Source organism: Podarcis erhardii, assembly GCF_964252035.2.
Source record: "Podarcis erhardii genome assembly, chromosome: 8".
NCBI lineage: Eukaryota > Metazoa > Chordata > Lepidosauria > Squamata > Lacertidae > Podarcis > Podarcis erhardii.
This window is the reverse complement of record NC_138499.1, coordinates 93,094,740-93,117,993: the sequence shown is the minus strand read 5'-3', so window position 1 is coordinate 93,117,993 and position 23,254 is coordinate 93,094,740. Positions and strand designations below refer to the sequence as shown.

General features: G+C 40.7%; 1 protein-coding gene across 1 annotated transcript in view; it reads right to left on the bottom strand.

Moving 5' to 3' along the window:
• Nucleotides 1-22,758, bottom strand: part of OLFM4 (olfactomedin 4) — a 46,581-nt gene extending 23,823 nt beyond the window's left edge. Inside the window, exons 1-2 of the mRNA XM_081872790.1 lie at nt 22,592-22,758; nt 1,148-1,341 (exon numbers count right to left, since the gene is read on the bottom strand). Of these exons, the coding sequence (XP_081728916.1) occupies nt 1,148-1,234 (87 nt within the window). The 5' untranslated portion in view covers nt 1,235-1,341; nt 22,592-22,758. The remainder of the gene's footprint in view (nt 1-1,147; nt 1,342-22,591) is intronic.
• Nucleotides 22,759-23,254: the final 496 nt, after the last annotated feature.

Here is a 23,254-nt window from a genome sequence, read left to right as displayed (position 1 = left end):
TTGCTTTGTTTGAGCGCTAAAGCTGTCTACCTCCAGTTTTGCTAACATTTATACATAAGCTCAAGTATGATACAATATTGTAAGGTTCCAGTGATCCCTCCTTTGAATGGAAACTGAATATGGAGAAGTACCATGCCCTTGCATCTTCCCATCCCTCAGTGAGATGAGGCACATGTAGGCTCCTGCAACACCTGCAGAGAGAGCAGGCAAGTTCCCTAAAAGCAAATTGTGCCTGCTCCGCTAAAGAAGAGACAAGGCAGGCATAGAACAACAACAGACAGAGAAAGTCAACAGCAGCTCTGCATTCTTCTCCAGCTTCCTCTGCCTGGTGAAACCTACAGAAGTCTCAACAGAGAAAGCCTGGCTCACCTGCAGCTACTTTTCACTCAGTGACTTTTTGAAGCTAAGCCTGTGGTGGAAGGGTCATCAAGGGTCAGGGGTGGACCAGGGGCCTCTGCAACCTGGTCCAAAATTGCAGGTGCAACTCTTATGTTTCTAAACTGCTCACCCTGCGTTCTGTTTCTTGGTCACAGTTGTTTGGAATGCTGGGAACCTTCCCTGGATGAGATTAGATAGCATGAAAGAACCTAGGATTTCTCTCCCATCCACCCCTTTTTGTGTTTTTATACAAGTTGGAAGCTGCCCAGAGTAGCTGGGGCAACCCAGTAAGATGTGTAAATAAATAGGAAAATGATCATTATGGAATGGGACATCCCTATTTTCATCAGGGAAATGTTGAAGGACATGCTGTTCTACTGGCTATAAATTTGGTGTCACTGAAATAAAGCCTAATTCATCCCTGCCTCCCTTTCCCCTCTTCTTACTGTGTTGTCTGCTCTGTGGTGAGTTCTAAATTGTAAGGCCTTTGGGGCAGGGTCCTGTCCTCCTGTATACTGTGATGGTATAATATAAACACCAACAGCAACACAAATATAAAATAGCCCCCCACCCTTTGCTTCCCTCCTGACCTCCCCTATCTTTTGGGGGATGCTTTTTTGGAAAACCTACCACAGCACTTAGTTGGGAATCAGCTGCTTTTGAACACTCTCACCCAATTTAACCTGAATAATATTGTGATGATTATGCCAGAAGGAAAAGAACTACAATATATGGAGTTAATGATAAATAATCAAGAGACATCTCTTACCCCAGTTGTTGGCCTTGCTGCAGTGACATTTGCTGCAACTGCACTTTGCAGAAGAAACAGCAGCCCAGCTGCACTGATGGACTTCATCTCCCCAGCTTGGACACATCTGATGAAGCATGGAGAGGGAAGTCTCTTTATAATGTGGTCTGGGGATTTCCCTTCAGGGGGCTTGCGCTTAGAAGGAATTTGTGCAACTGGTTGGATGACAAAATCAGAAGTGTGAGTCACAATACCACCAGCAACTGAACAAGAACATTTATTTCATTGTTTGTCCGCAATAGTTCTTGCAAAACCCCTTTTGTTACGGCCAACATCTTATCAGAGTGATTACAGAAGACAGAAATACCATTTACCATTTCCTCCTAAGGTGGGAAGTGATGACTTGGGCTAAGCTGAGCTGGGCAGTTTTCTCTATGCCTGTGGCTTAATCAAGAGCTTTCCAAACTTTTCATGTTGGTGGCACACATTTTAGACATGAATCATTTCGCTACACAGTAATTCAGTTTTACTAGCAAACAGGAGATTTTGGTGGACATACAGTGGACAGGCAGGGTTGATCTACAGGCCTGTGCCATTTATCAACCATGTATCCCCTTCAAGCACATTGAACCCTAATTAAACCCTAAATAGGCAATATGGATCAATCGCCTGCTCCACTGTGGAAATGCAAACTCTGTCAAACAAATAATTTCATATATCACAACATCCACCCCTATTTCTGGAGAAAATGTGATGAACCAAGAGCAGCAATCAACAAAGCACACCCAGGAAGGCAGATTATGCAACTGCAAACAATTATGCTCACCTTGAATGTCTTACAAGGTAAAGGCATTCTTTGAAAGAGAAATACATCACAACTAGCAATACCTATTTTGCATGCCTGGGGGATTTTCCCCTACATTCCTCTTGCCCCAGCTTAGAGATTTCCCTTCTGCCTCTACCTTTGTTTGATGAATTGTAGATTCATACACAAAGAGCCCCCAAACAGATCACAGTGTCTATATGTCCTCCTTCAACCTGTGCAGATGTTGCACTCCCAATCAGTTAAATACTACTTCTAAAAAAATATAAAATATAAAAAATATTATATTGTTTAATAAAAACTCCCCCACAAAATCAGCCTATTTCATTTGTTACGATTCATAGACTACTAGAGTTGGAAATGATTCCAAGGGTCCTCTAGCCCAACCCCCTGAGGTGCAGGAATCACAGCTAAAGCATCCCTGACAGACAGCCATCCAACCTCTGCTTAAAAACCTCCAAGGTCATGTACAACCTCCCAAGGGAGTCTGTCCCACCGTCAAACAGCTCTCACCATCAGAAAATACTTCCTGATGCTTATAAGAATTTATTTTCATGTAATTTGAATCCACTGGTTTGGGTCCTGCCCTCCGGAGCACCAGAAAACATGTGTGCCCCTGTGTATAAGACTACCTGCCTTTTAACATTATTTTTTAGTAAAAAACCCCTAGTCTTATACACAGAAAAGTACGGTAAGAATGCTTTTTAACAAGGAAGAAAACTTTGATTGTCCATGATTGCAAAATAGATCCTTCAAGATTTTTATTCATGGGGAACATCCTCAAGTCATTACTTTAATTCATTTTTATTTTATTTATTACATTTATATACCACCTTTATCTTCCAAGGATCTCAAGGTTGGTGTCCATGGTTCTCCTCCCCCCCACCCCGCAATTCATCCTCACTGGAACCCTGTACTGTAAATTAGGCTAAGAGATGATGACTGGCTCAAGGTCACCCAGTGAGCCGTCTAAGTTGTATGTGAGAGTTGGAAGCAGGCTGAAGATAGAAGCCAGAGATGGGGAGCCACACTCGATTTCTGCTGGAATCCAAGTCTGTGACCGTGGCAGAAGTGAGACCTTTTGGGGAGTTAATGCTGTGAGCCCCCACCACAGTCTCCACTGTCCCTCACTGCAAGGACACTGAACCCTGTGTAAGAGCATGGAACCCCTGGATTCTCACACCACTCAGAAATTGGAATGGTGAGCAACATCTTTTTTCCCGGCATAGCACGGTGAACAGGAACATAAGTCAATATATTAAGTCAATATTTGCATTTCATTGCAATGTTCTCTTTTATTCAACACTGAGGACTGAAAAATGCTTACTGGAAAATTATGCAAGTTCTCCTAACCCAGCCCTAAAATATTTTGAAATAAGGCCAAAAGACAGAGGACACATTAACTTCTCTCTCATAGAAGCAAAAGAACATGATGTGAGGAATTTGACAGGGTACCTCCTTGCCCAATCTGTTGCAAAATGTTTCTTTTCTCAAGCAAATCAGCTTCACCCTTTTGCTAAGATCAGTAGAACAAGGACCGAACCCAAAGGGTGCTCATCAATGGTTCCTCAATGGTTCCTCTTCATCCTGGAGAAGAGTGACTAGTGGGGTGCCACAGGGTTCTGTCTTGGGCCCGGTCTTATTCAACATCTTTATCAACGACTTGGATGATGGACTCAAGGGCATCCTTGGACTCAAGGGCAAATGATGGACTCAAGGGCAAATTTGCAGATGACACCAAACTGGGAGAGGTGGCTAACACCCCAGAGGACAGGATCACACTTCAAAACGACCTTGACAGATTAGAGAACTGGGCCAAAACAAACAAGATGAATTTTAACAGGGAGAAATGTAAAGTATTGCACTTGGGCAAAAAAAATGAGAGGCACAAATACAGTGGTACCTCGCAAGACGAAATTAATTCGTTCTGCGAGTTTTTCCGTCTTGCGATTTTTTTGTCTTGCGAAGCACAGATTTTGGAAAAGCTTCAAAAATCACCAAAGTCGTCATAAACCTCAAAAAAGGCTACCACGCTATGAGTTGTTCCTCGAAGTCAAGTCCCAACTGCACCCCCTGAATGCACGGTTTTAAGTAAAAGGAAACAAACTTGCAAGACGTTTTCGTCTTGCAAAGCAAGCCCATAGGGAAATTCGTTTTGCGAAGCAACTCAAAAAACGAAAAACTCTTTTGTCTTGCGAGTTTTTCGTCTTACGAGGCATTCGTCTTGCGAGGTACCACTGTATATATTTTTTTGAAAATAATATTTATTAAAGTTTTAAAGGTTACAAAAAGAAAAGAGTTAGGCAAAAACTAGATAACACATCACAATAAGAAAGAAAAAAAAGAAAAAGAAAAAAGATTATAAAAAACAGAAAACAGAGAAGTAGGAACAATTAAAAAAACACAACAAACCTTCCCATAACTTATCTTTCATTTGCTTGTTTCCTTGACCTCCTCACACCTCCCTTTTTTGTATTCTAGTTCGGTTAGCTATTTCAGCAAATCCTTTCCCTCTTTCCCAGTTTTTATTATAATTTATCTTAATAAAGTGTAACTTTACCTTCCCTCCTTTCATCCATTAACAGTCTATTTTTACTTAGTCCTTTATAACATTTCTGCTAAAGCCACATAACTTCATTCCAGCCTCCTTCTAACATTCCTTAATTTTACAATGTTTCTGTAAATAAGCTTTAAATTTCTTCCAATCTTCCTCCACCGACTCTTCTCCCTGGTCTCGGATTCTGCCAGTCATTTCCGCCAATTCTATGTAGTCCATCACCTTCATCTGCCATTCTTCCCGGGTGGGTAGATCTTGTGTCTTCCAGTACTTTGCAATAAGTATTCTTGCTGCTGTTGTAACATACATAAAGAAAGTTCTATCCTTCTTTGGCACCATTTGGCCGACCATGCCCAGGAGAAAGGCCTCTGGTTTCTTCAGAAAGGTATATTTAAATACCTTTTTCATTTCATTATAGATCATCTCCCAGAAAGTCTTAATCCTTGGGCATGTCCACCAAAGGTGAAAAAATGTACCTTCAGTCTCATTACATTTCCAACATTTTTTTTCGGGCAAATGGTAAATTTTTGCGAGCTTGACTGGTGTAATGTACCACCTGTATATTATTTTCATTATATTCTCTCTTAAGGCATTGCATGCCGTGAACTTCATACCTGTGGTCCATAACTGTTCCCAGTCAGCTATCATAATATTATGTCCAACATCTTGTGCCCATTTAATCATAGCAGATTTCACCGTTTCATCCTGAGTGTTCCATTTCAACAGCAAGTTATACATTCTTGACAAGTTCTTAATTTTGGGATCTAACAGTTCTGTTTCCAATTTTGATTTTTCCACCTGGAAGCCAATTTTTTTGTCCAAATTATATGCCTCCATTATTTGGTAATAATGGAGCCAGTCTCGCACTCTATTTTTTAGTTTTTCAAAACCCTGTAGTTTTAATCTATCTCCCTCTTGTTCCAAAATTTCCCAATATTTCGGCCATTTGGCCTCCATATTGAGCTTTTTCTGAGCCTTCACTTCCATTGGTGACAACCACCTTGGGGTTTTATTTTCAAGCAAGTCCTTATATCTTATCCAAACATTAAACAGTGCTTTTCTGACAATATGGTTTTTAAACGCTTTATGTGCTTTGACCTTATCATACCACAAATATGCATGCCACCCAAATACATTGTTAAAACCTTCTAGATCCAACACGTCAGTGTTTTCAAGAAGCAGCCATTCTCTCAGCCAGCAAAAAGCGGCTGATTCATAATAAAGTTTAAAGTCTGGCAGGGCAAATCCACCTCTTTCTTTAGCATCAGTTAATATCTTAAATTTTCTTTGGGGTTTCTTGCCCTGCCAGACAAATCTAGAAATATCTCTCTGCCACTTCTTGAAACAATCCATTTTATCCAAATTTTGCAGTGTTTGAAACAAAAACAGCATCCTAGGCAATACATTCATTTTTATCACAGCAATTCGGCCTAGCAATGATAGCTTCAGATTTGACCATATTTCTAAATCCTTTTTCACTTCCATCCAACATTTTACATAGTTATCCTTAAATAAATTCACATTCCTGGAAGTCATATTAACCCCTAGGTATTTCACTTTCTTAACCAGTGTTAATCCTGTCTCCTTCTGAAACCTCTCTCTCTCAGTCACTGTTAGATTTTTCTCTAAAACCTTAGTTTTCATCTTGTTCAACTTAAAACCTGCTACCTGACCAAATTCTTGAATTAGTTCGAGTACTCTTTTAGTACTAGATTCTGGCTCCTGTAGTGTCAATACCAAATCATCAGCAAATGCTTTCAATTTGTACTGTTTAGCTCCGACTTGTATACCTTTAAGCAATTGGTCCCTTCTAATCATGTTTAAAAGGACCTCCAGGACCGATATAAAAAGCAATGGAGAGATTGGGCAACCTTGTCGTGTTCCTTTCTCTATCTTAAATTCTTCCGTCACTACATTATTCACAATTAATTTAGCCTTTTGTTCTGAGTAATTGCACCTATACCATTTCCAAACCCTTGACCAACCCCCATCCCTTGCAAATTCTTCTTCATAAAACTCCAAGAAATGTTGTCAAAGGCTTTCTCCGCGTCCACAAATATCAGAACTGCTTTGGTATTAATATTCACTTGTAGTTTTTCTAAGATGTTAACTATGTTCCTCGTATTGTCAGACAAGTGTCTGCCCGGGAGAAAGCCCGCTTGATCTTTATGAATTTCTTCTACTAGTGCCTTTTTTAGTCTTTGAGCCAAAATATCTGCAAAAATTTTATAATCCACATTAAGCAAAGATATGGGATGGTAGTTCTTAAGATGTGTCTTCTCAGACTCTATTTTCGGTATAAGTGTAATATAAGCTTCCTTCCACGACTCTGGTGCCATTTTCCCTTCCAATATTTCATTACAGACTTCCTTTAAAGGTTGTACTAACCATTCTTTCAGGGATCTATAATATCTTGAAGTCAAACCATCCAGTCCTGGAGATTTACCTAATTGCATGTTCTGAATGGCCCCTTCTACCTCCTGCTCCGTTATTTTGTAATTCAGCATTAGCTTATTTTCTTGAGAGATTTTTTGTAGTCCATTTGTTTTCAAAAAATGGTCAATGTCCATTTCTTTCTGCGTCTCCTGTGTATATAATTGTTTAAAGTACCTCTGGAAGAACTTTCTAATATCCACTGGATTCTGTATATTCTTTCCTTCCACTTCCAAATTCGTAATGGTATTAAGTTTTTGTCTTTTTTTCATTTGCCAAGCCAGCAGTTTTCCGCATTTATTTGCCGATTCAAATGTCTTTTGTCTCATCTGATTAATTTTCCATTCTATTTCCTGATTCATCATTTTCATATATTGTACTTGATATAACTTTATCTCTTTCAGGATCTCCTGCGACTTTGGTTTCACTCTCAGTTTCTTCTCTCCTTCCTTTATTTTCTCCAAAATTTTATCTTTTTTCTCATTTTGGGCTCTCTTCTTAATTGCATTCTGTTGTATCAGAGATCCTCTCATAACCGCTTTGCTTGCGTCCCAGATTACTCTTTTTTCAACAGTGGTGTTCATATTTATCTCAAAATAATCTCTCAAGGTTTTTTGGGACTTCTTAGTCACTTCTTCGTTCCTAAACAAAGTGTCATTCATCCTCCATCTAAAGGAACCAATTGGTGTTAGTTTCATTTCCATCTTCACAGCATTATGGTCGGAGCAAGTTTTAGGGCAAATTTCCACTTTTCTGATCTTCGGAACCAGCCCTCTAGTTACCCAAATTTGGTCAATTCTTGTCTATGTCATTTTGGCCTCAGAGAAGAAAGTTCCCTCTCTTCCCAGAGGGTTCTTCATTCTCCAGATGTCAACTAAATCCATATTGTCAGTCATATTGAAAAAAGTTTTTGGTAGTCTACCATCCTTAGTAACTACCTGTCTCTGTGCCTTGTCCATATTTGTAGACACCACTCCATTCATGTCCCCCATCAAAATCATATTGTAATCCATATAGTCCAACAGAGTCTCATGTAACTTCTTAAAAAATTCCAATTTCTCCTCATTTGGTGCATAAATGCCTACTATCAAAAATTTCTCTCCTTGTGATTGGATTTCAATTGCAACAAATCTTCCTTGATCATCTTTAAATATAAATTTCGGTGATAGGCTCTCCTTTGCGTAAAGTACTACTCCTCTTTTTTTAACTTTGTCTGATGAAATAAATTCATGGCCCAGTCTTTTATTGCTCAATACCTTCCTGTGTAGCGTTATCACATGTGTTTCTTGTAGGCAAATCAAGTCCAATTGTTCTTTTTTAAATAAATGAAAGACTCTCCGCCTTTTTCCGGAGAGTTCAGTCCATTAACATTCCAATTCAATACTTGCAACACCATGGTGTAATTACTCTGATTTTCCTCCAACTGCACCCAATGCTTGCTCTTCTTCTGTTGGTGGTGTTGGTGTCACATTCACTGAGGGATCCAGTCCAAAGGAAAATGTTGATATATCCAATATTCCCTTATTTGATGATCTGTCCGATGCTCTTTGCTCTAGTCCTCTGTCTGGTGATCTTCTATCCGATGCTCCTGGCTCTTTTCCAAGTTCCTTCTGCGGATCTTATTTGTAGTTATTCAGAAACTTTTCTTTATCCTCTACTGATCTTATTTTTATTTTCCTTCCTTTAAAACTAAAGGATAGGCCTTGGGGAAATTCCCACCTGAAGATGATTTTATTCCTTCTCAGCAGGACAACCAAATCTCCATAATTGGACCTAAGGTCCAAAAGATGTTTTGGGATATCTTTGAATATTTCCACTCTTGACTTCTGTACTACCAAAGTCTTCTGGTAGTGCCAACCCAAAATTTTGTCTCTCTCTTCTTTAGATCGGAGGGTAATCAAACAGTCTCTTGCTCTATTTTTCTCTTTCTTCCCTCCTCTTCCAAGTCTAAAGGCACTCACGATTTTAAATTCCTCCTGTTCCAAATCCAAATCCCAAAAATCAGCAAATTCCTGCGTGAGGAAATGTATCAAACTATCCTTCTCCACTTCAGGTACAGCTCTGATCCTCAAATTCGTCTGTTTTTCCTTAAGCTCAATCATAGAAAGTGTTGACTTGTGGTCTTCAAGTTGCCTCTGCAGGTCTGGGACCCTCTTTGTTTCCAGTTGTGTTACCTTAACTTCCACGGCAGCAACTTTTCCCCTGGCTTCCTCTGCGGTCTGTCGTATCGAAGTAGATTCCTGTATCAATTTCTCGATGGTTTCTGTATTTGTATTCACCTTTTGTCCCAAATTGTTTAAACTTTCTGTGTTTAGCTTAATTGTAGTAGTTGCATCATCGACTTTCTTATTAAGTTTTTCCAGTGAGTTATTTATCTTAGTGCAAGCGCTAAAGCTTCTTCTGATGACATTCCTTTTGGTTTAGATCGTGTTGGTACAGCCGCTGATGAGGCAGAAGGGCCAGATGCTGACGCTCTTCGCTGCCAAGACTTCCCAGACCTTGTTGTTTTGTCTTGGAATGACGAATCTACTTTTTCTTTCCCATCTGCCATAACACTTAAAAATTCCAAGGTCAGTCCCACAGTCCCACAGTTTTATCTTACAAGTGGAAAATTCCCCTGATCCAACTCTTGTTACAGTTTCAGAATCTTCCTCTAGGGGGAAACAGTTGCTATCTGTACTTGTGTTAATCCAAAATAACGCCTTTTGAAACACAGCTCAAGGAAAAAAGTTAGTTTCAATTTTCAGTTACTTTTCCTCCTTTTTAAGATCAGAAGGGGACAGCTAAAAACAATGTATCTCTCTATTCACAGTCAAAGCGCATTCCAAAGCATTGGCAGTCCGTTCCCAGGTTCTGAGTGGTGAAATTTTAACTTCCTCCCCTGTCTCTTGCAGGTATATATGGTCCAAACTCCCCCCCCCCCTCTTTTCCTGCCTCCAAGAGGGGGTTCACTATTTTTAAGTGCTGGAAAATTAGTCCTTTCCGATCGGCTTTCCAAGACTTTAGCTTGCAGCCTCTTTGCTTTGATCTATTTACAAAAGCGGTAGGTGTTCTTCCTGTTTGAGCCTCCCCGCTTCAGTACCAAATTAGGTCTTTTTTTCTTTAAAAACTTCCAATTTATTCTACTCAGGGGTAGTTGCTTTTAGAATCAAATTGTCCACAGGAAAAAGTCAGCGCTCTCCGACAACGGCTGTGTGGCTTCGCTCCATGGAAAAAGCAGTCGATTCACAGCACCGCGCCGCTCACCCCACTTCGCTCTGGAGCCCCGATTTCGGGTTTCCCTGCAAGTAGGGGAGGCGCGAAAGGTGCCCGCCGAATCCCATGTTCAAAGGCTTCACCCGCCTGTGATTTTTGAGGGGTCTCCGCCTTCGCTGTGGCGGCCAGACCCGTTTCCCACAGAGCAAATTCCTCCTGATCAGAGGAACTCTGCCATTACCGATGGCGCTAACCTGGAAGTCTCGCGAGGTACCACTGTACAAGATTGGTGACACCTGGCTTGAGAGCAGTACATGTGAAAAAGATCTAGGAGTCTTGGTTGACCACAAACTTGACATGAGCCAACAGTGTGACGCGGCAGCTAAAAAAGCCAATGCAATTCTGGGCTGCATCAATAGGAGTATAGCATCTAGATCAAGGGAAGTAATAGTGCCACTGTATTCTGCTCTGGTCAGACCTCACCTGGAGTACTGTGTCCAGTTCTGGGCACCACAGTTCAAGAAGGACACTGACAAACTGGAACATGTCCAGAGGAGGGCAACCAAAATGGTCAAAGGCCTGGAAACGATGCCTTATGAGGAACGGCTAAGGGAGCTGGGCATGTTTAGCCTGGAGAAGAGGAGGTTAAGGGGTGATATGATAGCCATGTTCAAATATATAAAAGGATGTCACATAGAGAAGGGAGAATGGTTGTTTTCTGCTGCTCCAGAGAAGCGGACACGGAGCAATGGATCCAAACTACAAGAAAGAAGATTCCACCTAAACATTAGGAAGAACTTCCTGACAGTAAGAGCTGTTTGACAGTGGAATTTGCTGCCAAGGAGTGTGGTGGAGTCTCCTTCTTTGGAGGTCTTTAAACAGAGGCTTGACAACCATATGTCAGGAGTGCTCTGATGGTGTTTCCTGCTTGGCAGGGGGTTGGACTCGATGGCCCTTGTGGTCTCTTCCAACTCTATGATTCTATGATTCTATCCTGGAGAGTGAAGTCAAATAGGGCTTAGAAAGCACCAGTGGAAGTGATGATATTCCAGCTGAACTATTTAAAATTTTAAAAGATGTTGCTGTTAAGGTGCTACATTCAATATGCCAGCAAATTTGGAAAACTCAGCAGTGGCCAGAGGATTGGAGAAGATCAGTCTACATCCCAATCCCAAAGAAGAGCAGTGCCAAAGAATGCTCTAACTACCGCACAATTGCACTCATTTCACATGCTGGCAAGGTTATGCTTAAAATTCTACAAGGAAGGCTTAAGTAGCATGTGGACCGAGAACTCCCAGAAGTGCAAGCTGGATTTCGAAGGGGCAGAGGAACCAGAGTCCAAATTGCAAACACGCGCCGGATTATGGGGAAAGCTAGAGAGTTCCAGGAAAACATCTACTTCTGCTTCATTGACTACGCAAAAGCCTTTGACCGTGTCGACCACAGCAAACTATGGCAAGTTCTTAAATAAATGGGAGTGCCTGATTACCTCATCTGTCTCCTGAGAAATCTCTATGTGGGGCAAGAAGTTCCAGTTAGAACTGGATATGGAACAACTGATTGGTTCAAAATTGGGAAAGGAGTATGACAAGACTGTATCCCTGCTTATTTAATTTATATGCAGAATTCATCATGTGAAAGGCTGGACTGGATGAATCCCAGCAACCTCAGATATGCAGATGACACAACTTTGATGGCATTAAGTGAGGAGGAGTTAAAGAACCTCTTAATGAGGGTGAAAGAGGAGAGCGCAAAATATGGTCTGAAGCTCAACATCAAAAAAACAAAGATCATAGCCACTGGGCCCATCACCTCCTGGCAAATAGAAGGGGAAGAAAAGGAGGCAGATTTTACTTTCTTGGGCCCCATGATTACTGCAGATGGTGACAGCAGTCATGAAATTAAAAGATACCCGCTCCTTGGGAGAAAAGCAATGACAAACCTAGACAGCATCTTAAAAAGTAGAGACATCACCTTGCCAACAAAGGTCCGTATAGTTAAAGCTATGGTTTTCCCAGTAGTGATGTATGGAAGTGAGAGCTGAACCATAAAGAAGGCTGATCGCTGAAGAACTGATGCTTTTGAATTATGGTGTTGGAGGAGACTCTTGAGAGTCCCATGGACTGCAAGAAGATCAAACCTCTCCATTCTTAAGGAATCATTTCTGAGTGCTCACTGGAAGGACAGATCGTGAAGCTGAGATTCCAATACTTTGGCCACCTCATGAGAAGAGAAGACTCCCTGGAAAAGACCCTGATGTTGGGAATGATGGAGGACACAAGAAGGGGACGACAGAGGATGAGATAGTTGGACAGTGTTCTCGAAGCTACCAGCATGAGTTTGACCAAACTGCGGGAGGCAGTGGAAGACAGGAGTGCCTGGCGTGGCACTTCCGGGTTAGCGCCACCGGCAATGGCGGAGTTCCTCTGATCAGGAGGAACTTGCTCTGTGGAAATCGGGTCTGGCCGCCGCGGCGAAGGCGGGGACCCTTCAAAAATCACAGGCGGGTGAAGCCTGTGAACGTGGGATTTGGCTGGCACCTTTTGTGCCCCTCCTATTCGCGGGGAAACCCAGTTCAGGGTTCCGGAGCGACGCGGGGTGAGCGGCGTGGTGCTTCAAACCGACTGCTTTCTTCATGGAGCGAAGCTGCACAGCTGTTGCCGGAGAGCGCTGACTTTTTCCTGTGGACAATTTGACTTTAATACAACTACCCGTGAGTAGAGCGGAGAATTGGATTTTTTTTAAAAAAATGTATTAATTTGGCAGTGAACGGGGAAGGTTCAAAACAGGAAGTCCCCCTTCCCCTTTTGTAAATAGACTGAAGCAAAGAGGCTGCAAGCTAAAGTCTTGGAAAAGCCTACTCTAAAGGACTAAATTTCCATCTGTAAAAAACTTCTAACCCCCCTTTGGAAGCAGGAGAAGAGGGGGGAAGTGTTGAATCGTGGAGGAAGTTAGAACACTATTGCTCTGAACCTGGAAATGGGTCGCCAGCAAGATTGACGTGCTTTGAAAGGTCTACTCATTGCAATTAGAACGTTCATTGACAGCTTGCTAAATAAGAGAGATACATTGTTTTGACGGTCTCCGTCTGATTTTAAAAAGTAACTGAAAACTGAAACTAACTAACTTTATTGCTTGAACTATATTTTAAAAGGGGACATTACGGATTGTTACAAATTGCAACTGTTTCCCTCTAGAGGAAGTTTTTGAAACTGTCACAGGAGCTGTACTAGGTAATTCCCAGTTGCAAGATAAAAACTGTGGGACTGTGGGACTGACCTTGAATTCTTTAAGTGTTATGGCAGATGGAAAGGGAAAGATAGACCAGTCAATCCCAGAAAAAACAACAAGGTCTGGGAAGTCTTGGCTGCAACCTAGGAGAGCCTCAACATCAGGCCCTCCTGCTCCCTCAGCGGCTGCATCAGTACATTCTAAATCAAGAGGAATGTCAACAGAAGAGGCATTAGCGGCTGCATTGGGTAAGATTAATGAGGCATTGGAACAGCTTAATAAAAAAGCAGGCGCGACAAATGCGAAAGTGGATGCGACAATGCGAAAGTGGATGCCGCAACTATTAAAATTGATTTAAATATAGAAAGTATAAATAATTTAGGACAAAAGGTGAATACTAATACAGAAACCACTTAGAAATTGATACAGGAATCTACTTTGATTCGACAGACCGCAGAGGAAGCTAGGGAAAAAGTTGCTGTTGTAGAAGATAAAGTAACACAACTGGAGGCAGAGAGAGTCCCAAATCTACAGAGGCAACTTGATGACCATAAGCTGACGCTTTCCATGATTGAGCTCAAAGAAAAACAGACAAATTTGAGGATTAGAGCTGTACCTGAACTGGAGAAGGACAGTTTGACAGAATTTCTTACGCAGGAATTTGCTGATTTTTGGCATTTGAACTTGGAACAAGAGGAATTCAAAATTGTGAGTGCCTTCAGACTTGGAAGAGGGGGGGGGGAGAGCAGAATAAGAGACTGTTTGATCACCCTCCGAACTAAAGAAGAGAGAGATAAAATTTTGGGCTGGCATTACCAGAAGTCTTTGGAAGTACTACAGTCAAGAGTGGAAATATTTAAAGACATTCCGAAATATCTTTTGGATCTTAGGTCTAATTATAGAGATTTGGTCGACCAGCTGAGGAGCAAAATTATCTTCAGGTGGGAGTTTCCCCAAGGTCTATCCTTCAGTTTCAAAGGAAGGAAGATAAAAATAAGATCAGTAGAGGATAAAGTGAAGTTTTTGGATAAATACGAAGATCTTCAGAAGGGACTTGGGAAAGACCCAGAAGTATTGGATAGAAGACCATCAGACAGAGGATTAGAGCAAAGAGCATTGGACAGAAGATCACCAAATAAGGGAATATTGGATATATCAGCATATTCCTTTGGACTGGACCCTCCAGAGAATGTGATACCAACAACACCAACAGAAGAAGAGCAAGCATTGGGTGCAGTTGGAGGAAAAGCAGAATAATTACACCACGGCGTTGCAAGTATTGAGTTGGAATGTTAATGGACTGAACTCTCCGGAAAAAGGCGGAGAGTCTTTCATTTATTTAAAAAAGAACAACTGGACTTGATTTGCCTACAAGAAACACATGTGATAACGCTACACAGGAAGATATTGAGCAATAAAAGATTGGGCCATGAATTTATTTCATCGGATAAAGTTAAAAAAGAGGAGGAGTACTCTATGCAAAGGAGAGCCTATCACTGAAATTTATGTTTAAAGATGAACAAGGAAGATTTGTTGCAATTGAAATTCAATCACAAGGAGAGAAATTTTTGATAGTAGGTATCTATGCACCAAATGAAGGGAAATCGGAATTTTTTTAAGAAGTTACATGAGACTCTATTGAATTTTATGGATTACAATATGATCTTGATGGGAGACATGAATGGAGTGGTGTCTACAAATATGGATAAGGCACAGAGACAAGTAGTCACCAAAGAAGGTAGACTACCAAAAACTTTTTTTGACGTGACTGAAAATATGGACTTAGTGGATATTTGGAGAATGAAGAACCCTTTGGGAAGAGAGGGAACTTTTTTCTCTGAAGCTAAAATGACATGGACAAGAATTGACCAAATTTGGATAAGCAGAGGTCTGGTTCCGAAGACTAGCAAGGTGGAGATATGCCCCAAAACTTGTTCTGACCATAATCCTGTGAAGATGGAGATGAAATTGACGCCAATTGGTTCCTTTAGATGGAGAATGAATGATACTTTGTTTAGGAATGAAGAAGTAACCAAGAAGGCCCAAAAAAACCTTGAGAGACTATTTTGAGATAAATATGAACACAACAGTGGAAAAAAGAGTAATCTGGGATGCAAGTAAGGCGGTCATGAGAGGATTCCTGATACAACAGAATGCAATTAAGAAGAGAACTCAAAATGAAAAAAAAGGATAAAATCTTGGAGAAAATAAAGGAAGGAGAGAAGAAACTGAGAGCAAAACCAAAATCACAGGAGAACTTGAAAGCGATAAAATTATATAACATGACTGCCAAGAATGTGAACTTGTTTAAGGATAACTATGAAAAATGTTGGATTGAAGTGAAAAAGGATTTAGAAACATGCTCAAATTTGAAGCTATCATTGTTAGGTCGAATTGCTGCGATAAAAATGAATGTATTGCCAAGGATGCTGTTCTTATTTCAAACATTGCAAATCATAGATAAGATGGATTGTTTCAAGAAGTGGCAGAGAGACATTTCTAGATTTGTCTGGCAGGGCAAGAAGCCTAGAATAAAAAAAGATATTAACTGATGCTAAAGAAAGAGGTGGATTTGCCCTGCCAGACCTTAAACTTTACTATGAATCAGCTGCTTTTTGCTGGCTGAAAGAATGGCTGCTTCTTGAAAACACTGATGTGCTGGATTTAGAAGGTTTTAACAATGTATTTGGTTGGTGTCAGAGTCACCCGTGGTCCCAGCTCACAAGAGACCAAAGTCCACTCCAGCTTATGTACAAAAGCTTTTATTGAAGAACATTATTAGCTTTACATCCGAGCTCCGTGACTCTACGTCTGTTACGCTTAGACCGCTGAAGTCCCCTCTGAGTCGGTCCCCCCTCTACACCAGTTTAAGAGGCTTGTACTGGTCCACCTCTTTCTCTCTTTCCTTTTCCGCAGGGTCTTTCTGCCCCCCTGTGTTCTCTCCCTTCGGGACTCTCCAGAGGCTGAATCCTCTGCCGCCTCCTCCCCCCTCCTTCGGGCTTTGGGACCAGGCTCCTCCCCAGGACTCTCTTCATTTCCGTGCGCCTCCCATTTTGAACTTGGCGCGCGTACGTTGCTCCTGACCTTCCCTTCGACAGTTACACTGCCCTCGATACTACTTTCCTCCCCTTCCGGCAAGACGTTTTGCCCTGATCTCCTTCCCCTCTCTGCTTCCTGTTCTGCTCCTTCTGACACACTGGTCACTCCTCCCCCCTCACTCCGTTCCAGCGGAGCAGCCGGTCTCGCTCTCCAACTCCCACTGGGGGTTCCCCCTTCGTTTCCCTGCTCCTGACTGCTTCCCCCTCTAGCTTCCCTTGGCTTGACCAGAGGGGCTCCCTTTTGGGAGTCCTCCGATTCACTGGACGGACTCATGGACAATCTTGGGTCATTGTCATCCTCTTCCTCGTCACTCTGGAATCCTTCCCCCTCACTCTCTGTCTCCTCCCTCATCTGCGCCTCTCTCCCTGAACCCCTGACAGTTGGCATGCATATTTGTGGTATGATAAGGTAAAGGCACACAAGGCGTTTAAAAATCATATTGTTAGGAAAGCATTGTTTAATGTTTGGATAAGATATAAGGACTTGTTAAAACTCAATATGGAGGCCAAATGGCCGAAATATTGGGAAATTTTGGAACAAGATGGAGACAGAGTAAAACTGCAGAGCTTTGTTTTTTTTTTGTTTTTCTACAAAAACATTGTAATTTGGTTGAATGTTAAGAAGGATGCTAGATTATAAAAAATTGGAAACAGAATTGTTAGATCCTAAAATTAAGAATTTGTCAAGAATGTATAACTTGCTGTTGAAATGGAACACTCAGGACGGAACGGTGAAATCTGCTATGATTAAATGGGCACAAGATGTTGGACATAACATTATGATAGCTGACTGGGAACAGTTATGGACCACAGGTATGAAATTTACGGCATGTAATGCCTTAAGAGAGAATTTAATGAAAATGATTTACAGGTGGTACATGACACCAGTCAAACTTGCAAAAATTTACCATTTGCCCGAAAATAAATGTTGGAAATGTAATGAGACTGAAGGTACATTTTTTCACCTTTGGTGGACATGCCCAAGGATTAAGACTTTCTGGGAGATGATCTATAATGAAATGAAAAAGGTATTTAAATATACCTTTCTGAAGAAACCAGAGGCCTTTCTCCTGGGCATGGTCAGCCAATTGGTGCCAAAGAAGGACAGAATTTTCTTTATGTATGCTACAACAGCAGCTAGAATACTCATCACGAAGTATTGGAAGACACAAGATTTACCCCCCCGGGAAGAATGGCAGATGAAGTTGATGGACTATATGGAACTGGCGGAAATGACTGGCAGAATCTGAGACCAGGGAGAAGAGTCGGTGGAAGAAGATTGGAAAAAAATTTAAATATTATTTACAGAAATATTGTAAAATTAATGAGCTTTAGAAAAATGGTGGAATGAAGCAATATGGCTTTGGCAGAAATGTTATAAGGAACTAGGTACAGATAGATTGTTAATGTATTAAAGAGAAAAATCAGGTTAGAATATGTTAAGATTAATTATAGGACAGAAAATAGATGAAGATGGAAAGGACTTGCTGAAATAGTTAATTGAAGTGGAATACAAAAAGGGAGGCGTGAGGAAGTCAATGAAACAAGCGAATGAAAGTTAAGATTGAAAATATTGGAAGTGTTTTTAATTGTTTAATTCAATGTGTTATGTAGTGTTTTTGTTTTTGTTTTTGTATTTTATTATATTGTTATGTTTAAATTTCATTTTTTCTTTTTGTATTTTCTAAACTCTTAATAAATATTATTATTATTATTTTTTAAAGGAGTGCCTGGTGTGCTCTGGTCCATAGGGTCATGAAGAGTCAGACACGACTAAACGACTAAACAACAACAATCCTGAAGTCCATTTCTGCACTCTTTCTGAGAGTTTTATTTGGTTTCTCTTAAATGAGCAATATAAAAAGGGTATTAAGCAAAGGTGAATCTTAAGGCAGACTATAACATATAAACTCCAACAGGTACATTTCTCTGAGAAGAGAGATTCAAACAGTTCCCACAGTTACAGAACTTACTATTTCCCAACATGTCACATAGCTTGCATGATTGTTCTTTACTTTATACAGGCTGTTTACTTTCTTCCTTTGTACTTCAGTATGTACGCAATGAACTGACATATTTTGAAATATGTGCTATGGTGCCATTCACTAAGACATCTGGTGGGAGATCAGCAGGAAGTTACAGAATATTCACTGACTGGAAATGATGCCATGTAACCAACCCAAACCTTTACAGGTGCAAACAGTATTGAAAGTGGAATCACATAGGACTGCCACAACAGTATCATGAGTACAAATCATTGTGGATGTTGAATAAAAAGGATGTTTGGAGGGACCCAAATGTTCTGATTTATTTTTAACCCACTTTCATTGTGCTGTGGCCTCTCTAGACAGCAATAATGCACAATAATGCAATAATGCACTGGCTCTGCAAGGCCCTGGGAACAACCCAAAGCAATGGTCAAGGACCCAGGACCCTCGGGCAGGCCCATGCAAAGGATAGGGAGCTGGGTACACTTGGAGGACTAAGCTGGCCATGGGGCTCACCCAGAGTTTATAACTTTATTTTAACAAGACTCCTGTCCTGGGCCTCAGACAAGTTTTGCATGGGCCTGCCCTTGGGGGAGATGGCTGGGGTCCTACCATCCAGAAAGAAAGATCAGCCTCTGTTTCTCTCTGCCACCACCAATTAGAAAGTAGACAAAAACTGCACACAATTTTTAATTCAAAAACTGTCTGATGGAAAGAATAAAGAGGGTTTTTGTTTTGTTTGGTTTGGTTTGGTTTGGTTGGTTTGGTTTGGTTTGGTTTTGTGCAAAGTTCTTAAGTGGCTAAAATTCCCCTTGGCCTCAATCTTAGCTGTGACACCCCGGGCTGCTACTTATTATTGACCCACACTTGTCATGTGGGAAGCTAGATAGTGTCATGGGCAATCCTTAAAGAAAGAGTTCAAGCAAAGCATTTACTTGGCAGCCCAGTTCTCCAGATAAGAATAATTTTCTTTCGCTGGATGTTAGGTTTTACTGGGACTTCAATGAGTGATCAAAGTCTCTAATAAAATAATTAACCGTTCATAGGAAATTGAATAAAGCTTGGTTTCTTTTCAGTCAGTAAGTCAATTGAACATATGGAATGCTTTCATACATTATTTTCTTATTTTAGCAGATTTATACCCACCTTTCTATGCAAAAGTGTCAGAGACAACAAATTCCTAACAATAAATAATAAACAACAATATCTATCTATCTATATCTATCATCTATCACCATCATCTATCTATCATCATCTATGATCTATCTATCTATATCTATCTATCATCTCTATCTATCTATCTATCTATCTATCTATCTATCTATCTATCTATCTATCTATCTATCTCATCTATCTATCTATCTATCTATCTATCTATCTATCTATCTATCTATCTATCATCTCTCTCTCTCTCTCTCTCTCTCTATCTATCTATCTATCATCTATCATCTATCATCATCATCATCTACCTATCTATCATCTATCTAATCATCTATGTACACACACACACACTTTAGAAGTCCTTTAAAATAACACAGAATTCCAGAACAACCCCAATAAATCAGCCCAATAAAAATACCAATGCCTTCTGGAAAATAGATGTGTCTTTAAAAACCCAAATAAAAGAAATTAGAGAGAGTGTCAAACAGATATACCCAAGGAATGGCATTCCATATAATTAGTAATAGTAATAGTAATTTATTATTTGTACCCCGCCCATCTGGCTGGGTTTCCCCAGCCACTCTGGGTGGCTTCCAACAAAGATTAAAAATACATTCAATATAACTGCCACCACCGAGAAGGCTCTCTCTCATGTTCCTGCCATAAGGTCCTCTGATATTGGTGGAATAGACACAAGGTCTTTCTCCACTGATCTTATAGGATGTGCACAGCCTTAAAAGTATCCAGGCCATAAAGTGTAGTAGCAATGCATGTCAAGCAGTGAGTTCACATGGTGAAGTTGGCATATGCTGTTGTGAGTGTAGTTGCAGTTAATTTGGGCAGAATTCAAAACATGCTGAAACCAACAAGTGATTGTTTTGGTACACATGCCGAAAGTTTTATGTGGGTAAAGGGGGTGGCCTAAGTGGCTTTTAAAGTCAAAGAAAAGCACTAATTGCAATACCTAAGTTAAAGTCAAAGAAAAGCACTAAATGCAATACCTAATTTGGGCTGCAATACCAGTCCAAATTAAGTTATTTGATTATCTACCCCTTCGCATGAGTTAATCAGATCCTCCTGTCCATCCCAACCCCAAATACATCCAGTTTTGCAAGCTTGGAACCATTTTTTTACCAGTTTACATTCTCATTCTCATTCTCATGTCAACAAATGAAACAGTGATAGAAAAGCACAGCTGTATTATGCCATTAATTCCATATTGTTTCGCCTGTCATCTAACGTCAGAGAGAAATGTAATCCTTAATGTTTCCATATTTATAGATTAGAGACAGTGGCTGTTTCAAATCATTGTTTTATATTCATCTCTACTTCTTCTTCTGGGGAAGCCCAGCCAGATGGGCGGGGTATAAATAATAAATTATTATTATTATATTCTTTCCTTTTCATCAATTTGAAAACAAAATTAAAATTCATGACAATAACGTGTGATTTTGCTGGTGAGCAAGAAGCTTGAAAAGAAAGAGGTCTTTATATTCTGAATTCAAATTGCCCTTGCATACTTAAATATGTAACTTGACCTGCAAGTTGCAAGAGTGGCTGAGGAAACCCAGTCAGATGGGTGGGGTATAAATAATCAATAAATTATTATTACTACTACTACTACTACTACTTCCAATAAGAAAAGACTTAATCATTTGAGCTAACTCAATTAAAGGCTTGATCCAGCCCAAATTAAGCACCGTTTAAGCACCCTTTCTTCTAATGGATAATCAAGCACATCCTTTATTCCGTGTCATTAAAATAAATAAAATTAAAATTCCTTAAATTTGGCTGCATCATGCCCTAAATTGCAAGAAGAGCACTCAGGCACACAAGCTGGGCAAGCAGGTTATAGACATTTCTGTTAATTACAAGGAAACACATCTTTTCAAGTCTTGAGGTGATACTGGGCAATTTTGAATGTTGTCATCTAGTGAACAACATATGCAGACCTGAAAGTAAAGTCACCCAATCAGGTTGGGCATATTTGCATATGATTCAGGAAGCTAAAGGAAAACAGGGCGATTTGCGAAGGCCTGGTTGGTGCAGTCGTCATCACTTTGTTTTATCTGCCCAAGAAAGAGAGGGATATGTTCCTCAACTAATCCAAATGCTAAATCTGCTCTGTCACACAGAGGTAATTTTGTTATATGGGGAGGATATGCATTTGCTTTTAAAAGAGGGAAATGTATCAGGAATAGCAACCTAGTTTGCCACAATTGAGACAGTTGTATTTCCAGTGTTGTAGCAATTCATTGGTGCCAAAATGTGGAGATTATGCTTGAGATGCATACATGGTGTCTTTCTCTGCACCCCCCCCGAAAAAGAGGTGCTGGAACTGTCCACAAACACCTCCCTTGTTCTCTTATAATGCTAATGGTGCCCACCTGAGAGGTACCAGAACTGAGTTCCAGCTGAAAAAAGCCCTGTCTGGAACTTAGTTCCTGCACCTTTCAGATGGTCACCAATACCATTATAAGAGAACAAGGGAGGTGTTCATGGACAGTTCCGGCACCTCTTTTTCTGGGAAAATAGCACTGCTAATACAGCTCTACTTACCTCAGTGATAGCCCTCACATCCCTTCTACTAAAATAAAATACTGCTGTGCTAACAGGCTTTCCCTATCTTGAAGTACTTTCTCTCTTCTCTCTCCTTCTTTTTCAATGTGGCCTGGACAATATAAGAAGCACCAAGTGGAACATATTGACACTTAACAATATACTGTTAAATCATGTAGTCATTGTAGTGCCTGTTTTTAATATGATGGTTAAGCACCAGATACCAGCTTGCTCAGGGTCTTAGTGAGGGCAGCTGGCCAGGCAGTGACAGCATTGTACCTTCTGAGTCATTCTTACTATAGCCTAACACACAAAAACACATCCAGCTGCTGGATTCATGGTAAGAAAGGAGACAAATGAAGAGATGTGACAGAAACAATGGGCACATTTTTGCAGAATTTTGGAGTAGAGCCAGGCTACCTGATAAATGCCAATGTTGAATTCCAGCAGCAATATCCTTAAATACCCATAGGCATTCCCACTTGCCCCAGTGCCATTTCAAAGGGTGGGCACATGCGTTTTCCAGCCTGCTTTGCACCCGTTCCTCTCCTGGTATCACAATGGATTTCCATATAGCAGAAGCTGCCCAGGCACTCACCCATCCTCTTGTGAGCACTTCATGTGCCATTGGAAGATGCCTGCAGTTCCCCTTCAATAAAAGAGAAATGATCACAATCTACAATTCTTATAGCAGTTTAGCCTGGGGTCAATTGAACACATTCTATCTCTCTCTGCTGGAGAAGGGTTCTTCCTTTTTATCTGTGCTGCCATCTAAGTGCATTGCCTGTGTTATCTGCCTGTCTTCTTTTTCCATTTTCCCCTTCATCCCTTGGGAAGATGCTGCAGAATTTAATAGAAGTGGGGGAAAGAGGCTTAAAATTACTTCAAAGGGGTATTAGTAGCACTAGTAGCTTTTGTAACATTCTGTTTGCCTTGAGCAACCATTGCTCAAGCTGATGCCATCATGTGCTTGCCAATGTCATCACAAAGCAGCTGAACATCCTCCCCCAATAATCCATCACTCCCTTTCCCAGAAACTCTGCACTTATTTGCCTTGAGGTTTAAGCAGCTGCTGCAAAGGAG